This window comes from Lissotriton vulgaris, chromosome 11 (assembly GCF_964263255.1).
Source record: "Lissotriton vulgaris chromosome 11, aLisVul1.2, whole genome shotgun sequence".
Classification (NCBI taxonomy): Eukaryota; Metazoa; Chordata; class Amphibia; order Caudata; family Salamandridae; genus Lissotriton; species Lissotriton vulgaris.
The window spans coordinates 362932129-362952251 of record NC_141699.1 but is presented as its reverse complement, the minus strand read 5'-3'; the positions used below and the strand labels follow the sequence as shown (position 1 = coordinate 362952251).

At 44.1% G+C, this 20123-nt stretch overlaps 1 protein-coding gene across 1 annotated transcript in view; it reads right to left on the bottom strand.

Annotated features, from left to right (window-relative positions):
* The window catches only part of LOC147679783 (myoferlin-like), a 1922797-nt gene extending 1905623 nt beyond the window's left edge, over positions 1-17174 (bottom strand). Inside the window, exons 1-2 of the mRNA XM_086942477.1 lie at positions 17084-17174; positions 14667-14722 (exon numbers count right to left, since the gene is read on the bottom strand). Of these exons, the coding sequence (XP_086798603.1) occupies positions 14667-14722; positions 17084-17174 (147 nt within the window). The remainder of the gene's footprint in view (positions 1-14666; positions 14723-17083) is intronic.
* Between the last annotated feature and the right edge of the window lie 2949 nt (positions 17175-20123).

Below are 20123 nucleotides of genomic sequence, written 5' to 3'. Positions count from 1 at the left end.
AGTGGCAGCCTGCACATGTACTCTCAAAATGCACAAACCATTCCAATATATGTTGTTCACCATGTATATCTTCACAAGCTCTTTTGGAACCTTGGCAGGCACTCCAGCAGAGTAGAGTGGAATCCCAAGTTACAGATGTAGTTGTCTCGACTGACATACTGAGCTTCTCTTTCTCTAAAGCTGTCCTCTTTCTCTACAATTCTCTCTCCTTTTCCAACCTTTCCCATTGTGTGTGCTCTCTGTTTCTCTCCTCACAGGCTCACTCTGCCTCTTCCTCCCTCCTTCTTTCCTCTTGGTCCTGGAGAGCCAATCACAGCTTCTCCCTCTCAAACCCCCTGGCCATCTCCTCTTCCATTACCATAACTTTCTGGCAGGCCACCTGGACTGTAACCACACAAGGAAATAACTCCTGGGGTCGTAACAATGATACCTTAGAAATCACTGGCAGTGACTGCCTTGGGGAAACACTGGAAAGCAAATCTGGGAAACACACAGGGAATGTCGGGAGTAAATCCTATGTTAATGGGCTAAGAGACCCTGACACCACACCTTCGTCCTTGCAACGCCATCATGGTACTATCCCATAAGTCAGATGATCACAGCCCCCTCCCCGCCGCCAGTTTCTCTAACTGGTCTCTAATGTAATTCACTAGGCCATCCCTGTCTTTGTTTTGGGGATGTCTCCACCCTTCCTCTAAACGCAAAACACTCTACTGATATAAGGACAGGGCATTAAGTCTACCCCCACTAACGGTGTATCCGCCATATCAATGTGGAAGTTCTTAAGTGTGTATGAAGCTGGCTCTATATATACCATACCGGTAGGGTGTTAAAATATCGATAACAAAAATATAGCTGACATAAATATCGTTGCAAAAATATCGTTTACAAAAATATCGACACCCTATACTTAAACAGGTAAGTACATAAATATCGACTCCAAAATATCGTTGTAATTAATATAGATGTAAAAAATATCGACTTTTTAAAATAATTAAAATTACATTAAATAATAAATAAATATAAGTACTATTAACAAAATACATTACATTACTTTTATTTTTTAACTATTTCAAAAAAATTTACTACACTTTTTAATTATAAACTTAATAAATGTGGACATATAAATTGATTTTACACATTACTTTATATAACAACAATAATACATATATATAATTAAAATACCCCTTTACCCAAAAACCCAAAACTGACCCTGAACCCTAAAAATACCCCTTTACCCAAAAACTGAAAACTGACCCTGAACCCTAAAAATACCCCTTTACCCAAAAACATTTTCACTAAAAAAATCCTGTACACACACCTAAAATTAATTAAAAAATTAACATAATTAATTACATAATTATTATTCAATTAACTAATTAAAATTAATTAACTATTATTTATTACACTATTTATATTTATTTAAAACATTAATTAATCTATTATTTCATTATATTTAAAAACCCCTTTACCCAAAAACTGAAAACTGACCCTGAACACTAAAAATACCTTTACCCAAAAACTGAAAACTGACCCTGAACCCTAAAAATACCCCTTTACCCAAAAACTGAAAACTGACCCTGAACCCTAAAAATACCCTTTTACCCAAAAACTGAAAACTGACCCTGAACCCAAAAAATACCCCTTTACCCAAAAACTAAAAACTGACCCTGAACCCTAAAAATACCCCTTTACCCAAAAACTGAAAACTGACCCTGAACCCTAAAAATACCCCTTTACCCAAAAACTGAAAACTGACCCTGAACCCAAAAAATACCCCTTTACCCAAAAACTGAAAAACTGACCCTGAACCCTAAAAATACCCCTTTACCTAAAAACTGATAACTGACCCTGAACCCTAAAAATACCCCTTTACCTAAAAACTGAAAACTGACCCTGAACCCTAAAAATACCCCTTTACCCAAAAACATTTTCACTAAAAAAAATCCTGTACACACACCTAAAAATAATTTAAAAATTAACATAATTAATTACATAATTATTATTCAATTAACTAATTGAAATTAATTAACTATTATTTATTACACTATTTATATTCATTTAAAACATTAATTAATGTATTATTTCATTATATTTAAATTACTTCCCACCCTACTCCCCTATAAACCCACAACCCGCTACGGAACTATTAATACTAAATTCAACTGAAAATACATTATTAAATAATAATATACTACTAAAAATACTACTTTGTCTAAAAATAATCATTAAAAACACTACATTACTTATAATTATTTAAAAAACGATATTATTGTAAACTATGTTTTTGTAAACGATATTTATTACAACTATATTAATGTTAACGATATTACTTACCTGTCTGTCGATATTCTTGTCAGACGATATTTTTGTCATCGATATTTCTTCCTGTAGATATTTTTGCAGCGATATTTATGTTAGTCGATATTTTTACGACGATATTCCTGCTCTGTACCTACCATACCAATGGAAGGTATAGTGTGCACAGAGTCCAGGGGACTAAATTAGATCATCACTAACGGCTCTCTTTGTGGTAGTGTGGTTGAGCAGTTAGGTTTATCATGAGGGAATGTTAAGCATTTATCGTATTCACTCAATCTAGTACTGATTCTACACACTCAGACAGAATCCAGACAAATTGGGTAAGCATACAAAAGGTATACTTATGTTTTATTTCGAGAACCAGGCAGGACTTGGTACAGGCAGGTAAAATATACTTCCAATTGTAGAACTTTACAAAGAAATGCAATTGGGAATTCAATTGCAATCGTTACAGATTTGTATTTGCTTTAAAAACTGTTTAAATTACTTTTGTGTTACTTTGGATTACATCAACTACTCAAGGTGATAGCCTAGATTTCACACTGTGTGTTTTTCATTACAAAGGCAAGTAAAACATTTTCAGGTTTAAAATACAGTTATGTTGGGGTGCGGCCATTTCCGTACGCCTTCGGTTGATACAATTCAAGTATCTTCATAGGGCGTATTTTACCAGGCATCGCCTATGGAGGGCGGGCCTAATAGCGTCCCCGGACTGCTTGTGTTGTGGACAGGAGGCGGGGACGTTCATGCACATGGTGTGGAGCTGCCCAGCCCTGGCTCGATTTTGGAGAGGAGCGTGGGACTGCTTGTCTGTAGTGCTGGGGTGGGAACTCCCCCGTACACCACGACTGGGGCTCCTGCACGTTTTAGAAGGGCTAGGAGGAAATGTGTACAAGAGGCACTTGCTTCTGTTGGGCCTCACGCTGTCCAAGAGGGATGTAGCGAGAGCCTGGAAAGATACCCGAGCCCCCGCGATTGCAGCATGGAAGAGGGGGCTTGATTTTTGCATGGGACTGGAAGAACTAATATTCGTGGTCAGAGGCTGTCCACGGAAACACTACAACATTTGGAAGAGGTGGGCCGACTTTAGAGGCCTCTGGCTAGAGCCTCCTGTGGACCTAGACCCGCTGGTAGAGGCGGGATGAGTGGACGCTGACAGGTACATACATAGTGTTCAGGGATTAGAAACAGAACCAGTGACAGGGATGATGACCATGCCACGGAGGGGAGATCGGGGGGGAAGGGCATGGGGAGGGGGGGTTCGGGGAATGGGAGGGGCTGGGGGGGCCATGTTTCATTTTGTATTTCGTAATGGTTGACTTATTCTCTCAGCTAAAAACAAGATTGTGCATTAATTGAAGTGGTTCTAATGTCCGGCGGTTACCTCTGGAGTACAGAGGCATGCACCTTGTAAATAATCTTCAATAAAATGTGTTTTAAAAAAATAATACAGTTATGTTTCTTCCATACAATACACAGGTTGAGGAACAAAAACTTGTAACTTTGGTTCCAATTGGAAAAAGAGTGTTAACGGTTTACAGGCAAGTAAACGACCTGCAAATATGGCTTTTGGGGGTTAGGACCTAGGTTCCCCTAGGTCCAGATAGGCACTCAAATTGCACCACTAGCAGCACTGAAGGCGGCTGGGTGCAGAGTGCAGGGGTCCAAAGTTAGCCAACGGGGTTAAGGGGGACTTTGGTCAGGGGTCGCTTACCAGCAGGCCACTCAGTTGTGGGAGTAAAGCTCCTGGAGTTAAGATCAGCACTGCAGGGGCCAACAATCAGTACAGGGGCAACACCAGAGGCACAGAGGCGGCCAGAAGCAGAGGGCCATGAAGACATCGGGGACCCTGTGGTTTGCACTGGCGCTCCCCGGTTCGAAGAAAAGGCTGCAGACTTGGGCAGAGAGGCTTCCTGGAGGAGACCACCAGCAGGAGAGGTTAGTTTGATTCTCGGGGATGCCTGGACACCATTGGTTGGGCCACCCAAGGCCGTGGGGCATCAGCTGCAGGAGTGTCTTTTGGCATTGGGTCACCTTACCAGCTTCGGTCGCGGTCAGGGAGGACCCTTTAGGTTGAGGCTGTATGCCTCGGCTTGAAGCTTGAGGTAGGTCGGGAATCACCAGATCCCAAGTCAGGATTGCAGGGGAGGCCTCCACATGGTGTTAGGCCACTCGAACTCACCCCGTGGGCGTCTGGTGCAGAACCACGGAGCCACCTGGATCTGGGTTCTGTATTAGAGTATTTGTTGAGCAAGTCCGGTGCTCACTGAAGACCGTCTTCAAGGAGAGTGCAAGGCAGGTCCTCCAGGCTCTGGGGGCTGCTGGACACGCCAGGGTTACCGCTGAAGTCCGGACAGGCCGGAAGGGATGGGGCCAAAGCAGTAGGTGTCCTCTTTTTTCTGGGTGAGCAAGGCTCTTCGGTCCTTCTTTCTTCCTCAAATATGAGGAGGCGAGGTTCTGAGTCGCCCCTAAATACTAAATTTAGGGGCGTTTACAGGGGCATGCAGGTCAGGACCGATGGGTCCCTTCCTTGGGGTGGATACCTCCAGTGGGAGGGGACATGAGCCTCTCCCTAATTGGCTGGGCCCCCTCATCTTCAAGATGGAAGGGACTGAAATGTGTGCTTCGACTCGCCTCCCCCAACTAAGGGGTGGTTGGCAAAGGTGGGCTCACCTCTCCTCCTAACTCTGTTTCCCAGCCAATTCTCCTGCCCAAAGTGGGGGTCACAACCAGTGGGAGCCAGTTGCTGCGGCCAGCAAAAGGCAGGGACAGCTTACAAATGAAGCAGGCCTTTGAAGCTTCCCATTCAAGGGCCCAGCCCATCAAGGAGGAGGCATTACACCTCTGCCCAGGATGGGCTTTGTTCCAGGAGCTAGAAAGTGGAGGCCCTATTCCCAGGGGTCCATAAACATGTCTAGTGGTGGCAAAGGGTGGGGAGACATCCACACCAGGGCTGGTCGTTTTTTACGAGGCATCTCTAAGATGACCTCTAAGTGCATTTTACATTAAATCCCACACTGGCACCAGTGTTGGTTTAATGCGCTGAGAAGTTTGCTACCAAACTTCATAATTTTCAGTAAAGCCATTTTGGAGCTGTGGAGTTTGTAATGACCAACTTCCAGACCTCATACTCTTTATGGCATTACTGAACTTACAATGTCTAAGAATGGGTTTAGACAATGTAGAGGGGCAGTGCTCATGCACTTGCACAATCTTGGGGCTAGTGCACCCTGCTAGAGGGGTGACTTACCTAGGCCTAGGAAGTGGGTTGTAGACATGGAACACAGGGATGTGTGCTATGTCAACTGTTCACGTTTCTCTGCACCAATACACGCAGCCTGCAATGGCAGTGTGTGGGTGTTAGGGTGCAGGGTCTCTAAGGGTGGCGCAATAGGTGCTACAGCCCTTACAGGTCTTCCCTGGTCACAGTGCCCTTGGTACCCATGGTGCCTTTAACAAAGTGCTTAATCGTGGCCAGATGTGTCAATTATGGACGCAAAGGTACAGTTTTGGGAAAGAACACAAGCCCTGGGAACCTGATTGGCAAGGTCCCAGGGTACATCAAGTCACAATGCATCAGATGTCAGGCAAAAAGTGGGGATAACCATGCAAAAAAGGGCACTTTCCTACAATGTGTGCAAATTGAACTTATTGCTCTGTTGTTGAAAGTTGAAACTGACTTTGCAGGTTCTCACGCTGTTTTCTGACAACTATCAGACCACGAAGCCATAAGCCACAAAGCAAACAGGGGCTACTGGGCCTCAACTGAAGTGATGAGGTTGTTTTCACCTGATGTCCCGGGGGTCTGTCCTCCTATGGCTCTGCAAACTGGGCCAAGTACAACCCATTAGGAACTTGACCCTCAGTGGTAGTGATGGCAAGCAATCACAGGCTTCTCAGAACTGCGGTATTGGGGCGCTCAAGCTCACGACTCAACAATCACACAGCAGTGCAATAACTGATTGTCAAACCCAGTGCTTTACTCTCAAGAACAAAAATACTTTAATGTGCACTATAACCCAATACTACACACAATATTGTCAAAATGCAACATAGTGTGCTGGGACTGGCTGCTCCTTGATCCTGTACCTTCTCCCTCCAGGTTTCCCTGCTCTGCTCTAGGCAGTTCCCACTCAGGAATAAACGTGATCAGGTGATTTAGGCTAAGTTGCAAAATATCCCCTTTCCATATGACACAGCGCTTAGTGTCTTATGGTTCAAAATGTCTGATCTCACAAGTAAGGCTGGTCAGTGGTGCTTATGGCAGTTAGAGGGCTGCCCAACTTTGTCAACATACAGGTCTTCTCTGTTCCTAGAAAGATGTATGAACTGTGAGCTCCTCCTAGATGGTCCTGCTTCTCTCTCTCATCTCAACCAAGGTCACAGCTGGGAGGCAGTGGTCCTGCGAGCAGGAATGTCGGTCAGGACAGACATAGGAGTAATCCAACTGAGGAGGTGAGATAGTATTCTGGGGTCGCAGCATTCTCACTCAGGCTGATCTTGCACAAACAACTGTACGTGAAACAAGGCTTCCTGCAGAACCTCAGCCCTCTCAGTAAGACGTCTCTGGATGACCCACACCTCTCAGGCACAGCGGTGTAAGGACAAGGCACAATCTTCCTTTCGGATCACAGCGGCATAGGTCAAGCCGAAATCATCTTCTTGATCACAACAGCGCAGGTCAAGTCACGTTTCTTGCCTGGTACAGCAAATCATTGGCCTTTACCCACCAGCAACTAGGCCATGCAGATTACTCTCCTCCAACTCCTTCCTCTGAGAGACCCCACCAGTACTGGGCTTTCACTATACCTGGCTCTAGTGGGACAGTCACAGATCTTGCTGGCGTTGCCGCCACCACCACTACATACTAAATCCAATAAGTCCACTGTCAGTGCGATGAGGGTTTGCCAGATGCGCCCCTCCAGGATCCAGGATAGGTCTCAAGACCTTACTTGTGTCAAAGGACAGTTGTAGGCCTCTAGACACACACTAGATCAGTGAGAGCTTAGTATCAACATTTAAAAAAACAGGATATTAGATACACGCAGTATGGCACACAGGGCAGGAGATCACAACTGTACACCATGCAGGAGACTTTCTTGTCCCAAGACTCCTCCAGCTCATCGAGGACTTTTTGCTGGGCTTCTGCCTTCCTCCTAAACCATTTTATAACAAGGTTTTGTGATGGACATTCAGTAAATCTGCTAGGTTTCATGTTGCAATGGCCTTGCCTTTGACCACCTCCATTGCCAAGGTGAGGCTTCATTCCAGACCACAGACTGACCAGCTAGTCTGAACCAATGGAATAAACACAATTCAATTGAGAATCATAACCATCCTCTCAAACTTGCTACAATGGCTGGGCAGGAAGTGGGAGATGGCGGAGGAACACAAAGGGGGAGAAATAAGAACGTAACCTTAATATGTTATGTTATGTTACATCTGCTTATATTGCGCGGCGGCTGCCCCAGCGAAGGGGCGTCCCGGCGCTGGACAAGACAGGAGAGAGCACAACATACAGACAGGCTATCAGGTCAACTTAGCAAAACAGGTGGGTCTTTAATGCCTTTCTGAAGGCAAGAAGGTCATTTATACTTCGGATCCACAGTGGTAGTGCGTTCCATAGTTTGGCAGCCATGTATTGAAAGGAACGTCCTCCAGTGCGGGCGAGTCTGACACGGGGAATCATTTCCAGATTTTGTCCTTCTGATCTGAGAGCTCTATTCGGAGTGTACTGCGTTATGAGATGACATAGCATGGGAGGTGAGGATTTTTTTAGAATCTTAAAGGCCAAGCACAGGGCCTTGAAATTAATTCTCTTTTCCACCGGTAACCAGTGCAGTTTTACTAAGGTCTTGGTTACAGACTCGAACCGGGGAAGCCCTGTTAGGGCCCGCGCCGCCGCGTTTTGGACACGCTGCAGACGTTTTTTTCCGCTTGATTGGCTCCCACGAGTAAGGAGTTAGCATAGTCTAAGCGGGAAAAGATTGTGGCTTGGATAATTACCTGACGTGTAGAGGGGTCGAAACATTTTAGTATAGGTCGTAGGTTGCGTAGGATACCAAAGCTTGTGGCAGCTACTTTTTTTGTGTGGCCAACAAAACTCAAGGTTGAGTCGAACCACACCCCCAAGTTTTTTACCACTGCTTTGGGATCAGGGGGGGGCCAAGAGTATCGGGCCACCAGTCCTTTCCCCAAGCTTCGGCATTTTTTCCTACTATTAACACCTCCGTTTTGTCAGCGTTAAGTTGTAAATAATTGGCCGTCAGCCACTCAGTTACTGCAGTGAGGCCATGCTTGAAATTCAGTGCTCCTGCTCCGTTGTCATCACTCAATGTTACCACCAGCTGAGTATCGTCAGCGTATGACACGATGGAAAGGTCCCACCTCTTGGCGACCTCAGCTAGTGGTTGGACATATAGATTAAAGAGTGTCGGGCTGAGCGCTGAGCCCTGAGGTACTCCCTGCATTATGTTACACTTTTTAGAGACAAATGGGGGGGTAGCTACCTGAAAAGATCTGTCTGACAGAAATGCTTTAAACCAGGCCAAAGCTGCGCTCTTCAGCCCTGCTGCCTCCAGTCTGTACAGAAGCACCTCGTGGGAGACCGTATCAAAGGCAGCGCTGAGGTCGAGCAGGATCAGCGCTGCCGTTTGACCGGAATCTCTGATGGATCTGAGATGTTCTGTAACACTAAGAAGTGCCGTCTCCGTGCTGTGATCTGCACGGAAACCATGCTGGGAGGCGTCCAAGATGTTATTGGCATAGAGGTGTGCCGTAAGGATGGTGTTTACGTAGGACTCAGTGATCTTGGCAGGCCATGGTAGCAGAGATATGGGCCTATAGTTTTCAGGTTTTGTCGGATCTAAATTTGTTTTTTTGATTATGGGATTCACCCATGCCTGCTTCCATTTTATGGGGATTTCTGATGTTGTCAATGATGTATTAATAATGCCTCTTAGTGGTTCAAGTACTGTGGTATCTGCTTTCCTGAATTGCTCAGGCTTTAGGGGGTCGAGAGGAGAACCTGATTTGACTTTTTGACAGAATCCGTCAAAGACCTCCTGACTTAGCTCCGGGATGTTAGTAAGTTCAGATATAATTTCTGTTTTAGAAGGGCTGAGCATGGGCTTTGCGGGAAATACATTATAGATTTTTTCAATTTTTTCCACAAAAAACAAAGCCAGTTTATCGCAGAACATCTGTGATGCAGAGATGTTGACTTCTGCTTTTTTTGTGCTCAGATCTTTCAGGATTTTAAAAATAATTTTGGAGGGGTTAGAACTTACATTGATTTCGTTGGCATAGAAAGTTGCACGGGTTTTACAGACCTGCCTGTGATACTTTTTCTGAATTGTATTATATTGAGCTTTTAGGTCGGGGTCATATTGTTTCCTCCATTTACGTTCGGCTATTTTACAGCTTTTTTTCAGGGCTAATAGCTCTTCGTCAAACCAAGGGCTTGACTCCTTAGCGCGTGCTTGAATCCAGGAAGTAGGAATCAATATATCCAGGGCCTCAGTTATCCAATTACAATAATTTTCGTAACATAGGTTAGTGTCGTCAGAGTGGGATAACGGGAGTTTTTTTAGCAGATTGGCAAAGTCTTCTAACCGTAGTTTCCTCCAGGGCCTCTTATACATCTTGTATATTGGCCTAGGCTGAGATTTAGCCTGGTTGGGGATGGACATAATAGTTAGCATGTGATCCGTCCATATCATAGGTATAGGCAAGGACACCACAGCTTCTTCTATGTTAGTAAAAATGGGGTCTAGGAGATGGCCTCCAGTGTGCGTTGGTCCCTGGACCATCTGTCTAAGTTGAAACCCTGCTAAGTCTGCAAGCAGATTAGTTATTTTTGTCTCATTGCTGCAGTCAAAGTGTATGTTCAGGTCTCCGAGAATATTTAAATTCGCTGTTCCGGCTGCCAATGAACAGACTGTCTCTAATAGTGCTTTTACAAAGTTGCTTTCACTTCCCGGCGGTCTGTAAATTAGAATGCCTGAGAAGGATAGGTGCGGGTTTATTTTAATGGTGTAGCGAGCGCTTTCGCAGCCTGCAATTTGTAGCTTAGTGAATGTACACTCAAAATGGGATCTGGTCATTACCGCTATCCCACCTCCTCTAGTTTGTCTGTTTAGGGAGTGGAAAGTGTAGCCTGTAGGTGTGACCAGGTTAGCTACCAATGTTATCTCGTCTTGCATCCAAGTTTCAGTAATGAATAGAATGTCAAGAGAGTGGTCAATAACTAAGTCATGTATTTGTGAGTAATGTTTTCCAAGAGATCTTACATTCAGTTGTGCAATTCTTACAGAGTCACATGCTGATGTAGTCAGAGGAGGTTGAGGGGGAGATATATGTGAGAGTAAATATCCACACGCACAACGAACGCCACTTTGCACCAAATGGGGGTCAGTTTTTTACAGGTCAAGTGTATGGTGTTGAAGCCCATCAGCTGCGCTTGAGTGTAGACAAGCTTGGTTAGCTCGATTTGGCCAGGGTCCCTGGCGAATGGCGACATCCTGGCGCGGACGGGTGCAGACGGGCTTCTCTTAGGCGCGTCTTCGGTGCGCCCTTCGTGCACCCGCTGCGCTCATCCGCTGCGCTCCCTCGCCCTTGCCAGTAAATATACTGCCGGCTGTCTAGGTTGGGGCGGAGCAACTAGACCGCTCACCCAACCAAGATGGCGGTTCAGGTTGGGACTATCAGGAAGTGAGTGAGTGGCTCAGAAAAATCGCGCTGTCCCCGGAGTCTCCCTCCACTTCGAACAGTCAGCTGCTGACTGGCGGTGGAACGAGGAGTCTGCGGGTGCCGAGTCAACTCAGGGGTAGGGTGTATGCAGTATTAAAATCACAGCATAGGAACACAAACACAAGTATAATTAAAATCTATACAAATGTTTAAAATGATTCGCCCAGTGAATGATAGCTCCAATTCAGCCCCTGAGACGATTTAAAGTGCAGTTTAAAGTTAAAAAATGACAGAGCTGCAAATCTGGCCGGAGAGCGATAAAGTATGTCCCGCTTCTCCGCCTAGTCTTCCATCAATGCGCTCCCTCGCCCTTGCCGGTAAATATACTGCCGGCTGTCTAGGTTGGGGCGGAGCAACTAGACCGCTCACCCAACCAAGATGGCGGTTCAGGTTGGGACTATCAGGAAGTGAGTGAGTGGCTCAGAAAAATCGGGCTGTCCCCAGAGTCTCCCTCCACTTCGAACAGTCAGCTGCTGACTGGCGGTGGAACGAGGAGTCTGCGGGTGCCGAGTCAACTCTGGGGTAGGGTGTATGCAGTATTAAAATCACAGCATAGGAACACAAACACAAGTATATTTAAAATCTATACAAATGTTTAAAATGATTCGCCCAGTGAATGATAGCTCCAATTCAGCCCCTGAGACGATTTAAAGTGCAGTTTAAAGTTAAAAAATTACAGAGCTGCAAATCTGGCCGGAGAGCGATAAAGTATGTCCCGCTTCTCCGCCTAGTCTTCCATCAATGCGCTCCCTCGCCCTTGCCGGTAAATATACTGCCGGCTGTCTAGGTTGGGGCGGAGCAACTAGACCGCTCACCCAACCAAGATGGCGGTTCAGGTTGGGACTATCAGGAAGTGAGTGAGTGGCTCAGAAAAATCGGGCTGTCCCCGGAGTCTCCCTCCACTTCGAACAGTCATCTGCTGACTGGCGGTGGAACGAGGAGTCTGCGGGTGCCGAGTCAACTCAGGGGTAGGGTGTATGCAGTATTAAAATCACAGCATAGGAACACAAACACAAGTATAATTAAAATCTATACAAATGTTTAAAATGATTCACATGATGAGTAATCAAGGCAAAGTCTAGGGAGGGACAAGGAGCCAATCGGTAGGTTCAGCACACATGATCCTTAAATGTAACCTTTAACAATAAAAAGAATGCGGTTCCTCATAAAAGAGGAAAAGAGAGACTTTCCTGCAGCATAGCACAGTCCTCTGCCCATACCTAAGGGGCAAAAATTCCACTTTAATAGAGACGGATTTCTGGTGTCCTGTACCATAGAAGATATAGTAGACACAACACACATTTTGATTGGGTAGTTTACACACATCTTAATTCCCAATAAAATGTAGGTTAGGTGTCACAAAACAGCTTTGTTTCTTACTGAGTCTATGCTCTTCCGAAATCTAATCGCTATGTTTCAAATTAAGAGAAGAGGGGCCAGATGTACGACCATAATTAACAATCACAAATGGGAAATCAGTCATTTGCAACTGCAAATTTGGTGTGCCCCATGTACACACACTTTGTTGCGAATCGGTAACCATTTAACAACTTACAAAACGGGGTTTGCGAATCGCTATCAGGAAGGGGAGTGCCAAGGGCATCCATTCCTAATAGCGACTCGCACTGTGATGTAAGATTGTTTTGAGACTGCAATTGCGGTCGCAAAACAGTCGCAGTACACCACCTACTTCAAGTAGGTGGTAAACCACTCACAAAAGGGAAGGGGGGCCCCAGGGAACCCCTTCCCCTTTGTGAATGTGTGCGAAAATATTTTTTTAGAGCAGGCAGTGCTCTTTCAGACCACTGCCTACTCTTCAAAAATTAAACTGAAACGTTTAATTTTTCTTTTTTAAATGCATCCCGTTTTCCTTTAAGGAAAATGGGCAGCATTAAAAAAAAAAATAAAACACAGCTTTATTTAAACAGCAGTCATAGACATGGTAGTCTACTGACCCCAGCAGGCCTCCATCCCTGGGTATGCTACTAGCCATTCCTAATGGGGTCACATATAGTACCTGCCTCATGAATATTAACGAGGCAAGGAATTTGCGACCCCATTAGGAATTGTAAACTGTGTCTGAGACACTGTTGTAAATTACATTTTGCAAGTCGCTAATGGCATGTCGCAAAGCGACGCAATTTGCGACTCGCAAATTTCAAGGGTCGTACATCTGGACCCAGGTATGTATCGTACAAAGGACATACCAGCTGTGTTCTCGCTGTCTGATATTCAAACTGATGATTTAACTGGCAAGAGGGCCTTGGATACCACATAAGTTGCAAATATTTAGAGCAAAGGAATGGAGGACTATTCAGTTCCAGGACACGAGACATCCAGCTCTGTTTAGCCTCATAGATGCGGCGCAAATATCCCTCCCCAGTGCTGCGCTGTCCACTGGAACTAGTGCTGAATGGACGTCCAATGGTCGTGCGCAGCACTGGGGAGGTAGTGCTGCCGTCGGCCAACGCCCCGACGCAGCACTTAAGGGGTTAGACAGCTTAATTTGTTGTTAAATAGGTTCAGTCTGTGCGTTTCTGTTTACCTGTGAAAATAATGTTTCCAATGTAAGCACCAACTAAAGGACCAAACAAAAGCATCCTGAGAAAACAATAGTACACTGTCTACAGCTGTATAGGGCCATACTCCAGGATATTATTACTCACTGTGGACCACTGATGTACAAAACAACTTTGCGGACACAAACTATTTAATTCTAAAATCAAACGGGCTTGTGATTGCTAAACAGTGTTCTGAAATGTACAAGCCTTCTTTTAGGAGTTCAAAAAGTATTTTGGATTACTAAAAAGGGTTTTGTGGCAAATTACATATTGCAAATAGGAGGGGGCGTGAAACAGAAGACCATCTTCTGTCTGGGAATTGCAATGCAATAGTGATTGCAAACACTGCTCAGATACTGACACCTCAATGGAGTGGTACCTTATTTGCAAAGGAGAAGATGTTCTTTAGGACAGGTTCCTATTCGGTAAAGGTAACAGGCAGCCTCAGAGGCAGCAGTCCAAGGCATCACTGCCTGTCCCTCCCAACCCCGATACCTGTCCAACAATCGTTTTAAAAGCAGTACCTGTCCCTTTAACGGTCACATGCTGCTTTTGGATTAAAAAAAAAACATTTCTGTTTCGGAATACAAGTGCAAGGATACTCAAATATCTCTTTCTGATGTGAAAACAAACTGTTGGGTATTTCCAATACATCTAAAGTACCTTCTATTTCACTTACATCATCCTTAAAATGTATTATTTGGGCTTTGCAGTCAATATGCACTAAAGTATTAGGAATACAGGGTATTAACACCAAAACAATATCATAGACTTTTCGCAGACATTTATGTATCCTTTGAAGTCAGTCTGTCTACTAAGTAAAATAAATATTCAGCACTATTAGAAGAGACACATTAATGTAAATGAAGCACCTTTTCTATAAGAGAAAATAAAAGAGATGGGCGTGGAATTTAAAACACATTATGTAGATATTTTCTCTATACAGTGGACTTTAAAGGAGCTTAAAAAAAAAGCAATCTGAAGAGAAACAGACCAACTAGAGGAAACTAGAGTTGGGAAGTCAGTCCTTACCTCATTCCACATGGGCTTCTGATCCTTCCTTATAATCCGAGTTTGTCTTTTCACATCTAGGAAAACAAGAAAAATTGAACCTTCAGAATTAAATAGTTATATGGCTGTTGAAGGGATGGATGTTATCAGCACTGAAAAAGCAACTGCAGTGGGCATTAACAGGCAAGACTGGCTGTGTGCCATTAAAGGCCAGACAGATATCTGAAACCATTAAGGATCAAACAGGTCGTAAACAGTGCCATGCATTTGGAGGAACAGGACTGAAGACGTTGTTATAAACTAGTGCCATCCGGTTGTGAACTTGGAGTTGCTTTTTCAATCTTGACATCACATATCTGTGGCCCAATAAATGAAAGAGCATCCACAAAGACGTAATAAGACAGAGTTGGAGCAAGTGAAAACAAGCACCCTGTATGTCCAGCCCTGTCCTCATCGCTACCATCTATGAAGAGAATACAACACTTGAAGTTCTCACTCCCATAAAACTAGGGTCCCATGGAATAACGTAACCAACTTCTTGAGGTGGCATATGATCAACTGATGCACAAACTTACTGGAACACCAATGATCATGCTCAATGCCCTGCTGTGCAGCAAGATTTGTCACATGTACTTACTAGAACCCCTGGATAACTAACTGTTCCACAGTCTGTTATAGTTTTGCAGTGATCACCAATTCTAACCTACCGTGTGTTAACCGAGTCGATGGCGTATTCATTGTGTGGACCTACAAGAGCACAATAACCAGTCCCCTAATGTGGAGCAGGAGCAGCCCGGGGAACACCCACGATTGTTGTGTCAAACTCTCTGAGGATTCGTGATGGGTATTTCAATGTTGGCTGAGCTAAGGACATACCTGAGGCAGTGATAGGTCTACTGCTGCAATCTGTATGCCAAGCTGTAGACATAGGCTAATGTTATGAAATCCTACTAGCGAGCAATGTAATGGAATTACGACTAACAGTAATTTATGCAGCGAAATGTGTTAGGGCAGTGACAATATTTTGCCCCTAATTGCAAGCAATACTATTGGCCACCTCTGGCTTTTGATAGGTCATTTATTTGGTGCAGACCACGACATGGGTGGTTTGGGGTCCTGAGTGTCCTGCTGCATGAGAACATTTGGCCTGCACTGGGGCCATCGGCGCTCGGCGAACACAATATGTGCGGACCCCGACATCCCTTTACCTATAAACTGTGTATCTGAGGGTGTAAAGTGATATTTCTTGCTGTTCGAGTTGTTAGTGTGGGAATGGGATTAGGGTATACATGTGTATTTCTCTGCATGCCAAACTATTGGCCCATTTATAGCTGTATTAGACCCTTCTCAAATAGCTGAACTTTAGTCGGTATACGACAGAGCCGTGATGATATGCCGTTCCTTAAAGGCAACCCTATGAGGCTACAAGATCAGAGACTTACATTTTCCCCAAGGGTCGAGTTCTCATTTTTATGATGTTATATAAGGACCGCAAGCCCAAAAATGCAAAGCAAAAACTTGGCCTAGCAAGGCCGCACACTCTAGACGTGGTAAATCGGGCTACTGAGCGAAAAACCCTGCTTTAGGTCCGGAAAGGACGGCGAAGACCGTGCTGGGGGTGGAGGAGTTGCCGCAGTGCCCATGACTTGTCGAGAGTAAGTTAGGCCCTTTCCTGCGCAGGTCTGTGTTATTATCTTCACCGCGGGTCTGAGATAGCACTACACCTCCAAACCATGCAAGCTGAGTTATGAAATGTCCATTATTGCAGCCAAACATAACTTGAGGTATGACGGATATGCATGTCTTCACCCCAAGATGCTGCGGCCTAGTACCCTAGGTAGCGACAGTCCGTTTCCGAAACCCCGTTTCCCAAACCCCCCCTGAAGCTGCTGCGGTGACCCCCGTTACGTTTTGTACTGTCACGCCGACCGTGCAAAGTTTTTGATCAATGTAATGTCCCACGACATGTCAATAAATAAAGTCTTACCGCCCCATCTAATTTCTTGCCCAGGAGGCGACCTTACTACGCATGCCTGCCTCCCGTCACTCCCTAGAGGCTCCTACTTCAGTTATAAATGGCAGCCGTACGTGCGCGGAACCGAAACGTCCACGGCTAGCAAGAAGTTAAACATCGGTTTGTTCTATTCATCTGCATCCTGGGGAAGGAAAATTCACAATTGACGGGGGAATATTTCGTTTGACGTTCAAGGCTAGAAGATCTGAGGACTTGGAGGTGGAGCCTTGATACGTCCACCCCAGCAGGCCAAGCCGTTGCGGTGTGTCGTTTTTAGTGCCCTGTAGTATGCCATTAACTACGCAGGCCAAACTGCGATTCTCGTTTGGATTAGTGAAATGCAGTCTGGGCCTTTATGCCCCTGCAGGCGTGTAGTCACGGGCTTGTTATTTCCAGGACGCAATACGAGGCAGCTTCTTAGTACCTCGGAATGAGGCCAACACAAAAGAGTTTGGCGGGGTCTTGTTTGAGGGTGGCAGATGAAAGTTCGCCGACACCACGATGAGCCGTAGCATCTTGACGCACGCAGGTGCCTTCTCGCAGACTTGCTCTTCTGTAATAGCGCCACTGCTCCCGAAGGGTCTCGATAGCAACCGTGTCACGAAGTCACCCTCTCCGCTCTCAGAAAGTACGTGGCGTCGCTGCTCTAAATGTTCCTCAAGGTAACGGTTCTGTATCCCGGAATCCTTGTAACAATCAGCAATGACATCACAAGTAGGGTGACCAGAATTTTGAAGCCAAAAACCGGGACATTTCACAAAAATAGAAGAAGGACTACCATTTTACTTCAAACGATGAGAGCGCTTCTCAGCAGAGAATTACAGAACAGGCAGTAAGAACATACATAACATGCAATTTTTAAGCTCAGTAAATCAAATCAAATCAAAAATCTTTATTCGATTGTAGATCTTACAATCATAAAAGTACAGTTTTAAGTACACATTTAAAAACATTACAAACAATTAATTTCATATGGTAAATAAAAATGACACAGTATACAGTACAAAGAAAAAGGGTGGTACATCAGACACAATAGGCATGAGCAATATTTAGTTAAAAACATAAATAACTGTATTCTTAAAAAGGCAGCTAAAACATTTGCAGCATAATTAACCATCCATACTTTTCCTGAAACAGATGGCTTTTTTAAAAAAGTTACAGACAAATAATGTACAATCGCTATTCAGTAGTTGTAAATAGTAAAGTGCAGGTTTAATTTGTGCAAAACTCAATTTTTTAAGGCACGGTTTAAGATATAATTTCCGTGGGATGGAATAATAGGGGCAGATAAAAAGAAAGTGTGCCAGATCTTGAGGAGACTTTCCGTCGCAGCCACAAGCTGGCAACACTTCACCCCGTTGTGCCCCACTTGGTACTGCCAGTAGAAGATGATATAGATCAAAACGGAACCTTATTAGCAAAAACCGCTCATAGCTAGTCATGGGCCATGTCAGGTAAGGTTCCATTTGTGGGCATGTTTTTAATAATAGGTGTTTCCTTACACTAACCTTCTGTATCTCAACCTCTTCTCTGTCAGTACATCTTAACAATAATATAGCGTTCTTGACAGAAATAACATCAGATTTTGTAATTGAGTTTGGAGCATGAAACAGGTCCGGGCGACCAATTGCCGTTAAACAATCCTTTATGTACTTCACCCATGGTACTTTAAACCTCCCGTCTAGCTGTAAAGTTTCTTTCAATATAGCATGTGTTAGTGGGATGTCAGTGTTAAGCCAACAATTCAACCAACACAAAACAGGGTTTGCTGCTATTCTATCGCCTAAATAGGGGATCCCCAACTCCTCATGTATAGAATAGTTCCCAATACCCCTTGGCAGCCTCAAAGTCTTTTTTAGGAAGTTATTTTCTGTAACCTCTAGGTCTTTGATCTTGCGATAGCCCCAGAGCTCACTCCCATAGCAGGCGACAGCAACACTTTTAGCCTGATACAATTTAAGTAGCTTGCCTGTTAATTAAATAGCTTTCTTGAAACAACTGCTAACTATCCCTGCTTTGTAAAACATAAAAAACACCTCCCACCGTTTTCAGTCGACCCTCTCCAAAAACGGGGACATGAACTAAATTTCTTGAAATTTGCTGGGATATCTGGTTAAAAACAGGGACCGTCCTGGCAAAACGGGGACGCCTGGTCACCCTAATCACAAGGCCGTATAATATTAGAGCATAGGCACAACCACATCGTGACGTCAAGCGCAAATTTGTATTTAAACCACTTTTCCGCTGCAACTTTTGGATGTTTCAGAAAAATGAAAAATATTTTCGAATTAGTCCCCATTATAAATAGTAAATGTATAAATATAAAATTAGTAACTAAAACTTTCAACGAATAGAGAAATGGCTTAAGCCCAGTCTCTTGTTCAAATATCAAGCCCATGCTGACACAAAGTTAAAAAAGTTTCTGTCTTTCATTTTGACCAGCTGCCCATGTAACCGGTAACCAGGAGTTGGGTCTACCTTGAGCACAGAATATTGAGGAGTTTGCAGAGAGTAATTCTCAGCAAACCTCTTAAGCGTAAGTTCAAAACTAAATTCAAAGATAGATGAATTCCTCTTCATCCAGTTATTAGATGATAGGCGAAGGTACGCCAGACACAACCAATCACAATACAGTATTTGGTAGCTGTTGATCCAACGGAGCTCCACAACAACCCTCTATACTCATGTCACTTAACCCAGGAGCAACTTTTCTTACTCATCGGTGGGGCCCATAACACCGCGAGTCACACATACATACATCACACTGCTCCAGAGTCGGTGAAAAAGAAGGCGAGCTGCTGGTTAGCAGGGTACCTAGATTCTACACTTTATACATTATATACATTTATAAAGTTTTGATCATCATGCTAACTTGAAAATAGGACACATACATCAAAGTACTCCGCCAACTTGGTCGATGCGCCAAGCTAGTAGAAGTCAGTTGATGGCGATTAAGACCAGCTCAATCATAGTAATCCTATAAACATTTAACTTTTCTTATTCTATTCTGTCATGACATTTATCTAAAATAAAAATAAAATATCCAGACTCGAGTTTAAGTTTGAATTAATTTTATCTACTTCATTTAAGGAAGGAACTTTTAAAGTTTATTATGACAAGCAAAGTTTAAGCAATTTATTTAGTACATGTTAAAGAAACTGAAATTTAGAAAAATATATTACCCATCTGTTATATGAAAACGCAGGTTCACAAACTGTCTCTCTATTCGGTTGTATGGCATTACAACGCAGGCTTTTACCACGCGTGCCATTACAACGCTGTTTTTACAACGACTTGCTGTAAGCGCTGGATAGTGGAATAGTTTAATTTTCTATTCCAACTCCAGCCCACGTTACAGTAGGAAAGGTGTTGGAATAGAAAATTAAACTATTCCCTATCCAACAGCGCCCTCCAGCGCAAGTCGTTGTAACGACTTGCGTTGTAATAGCAGCGTTGTAATGGCA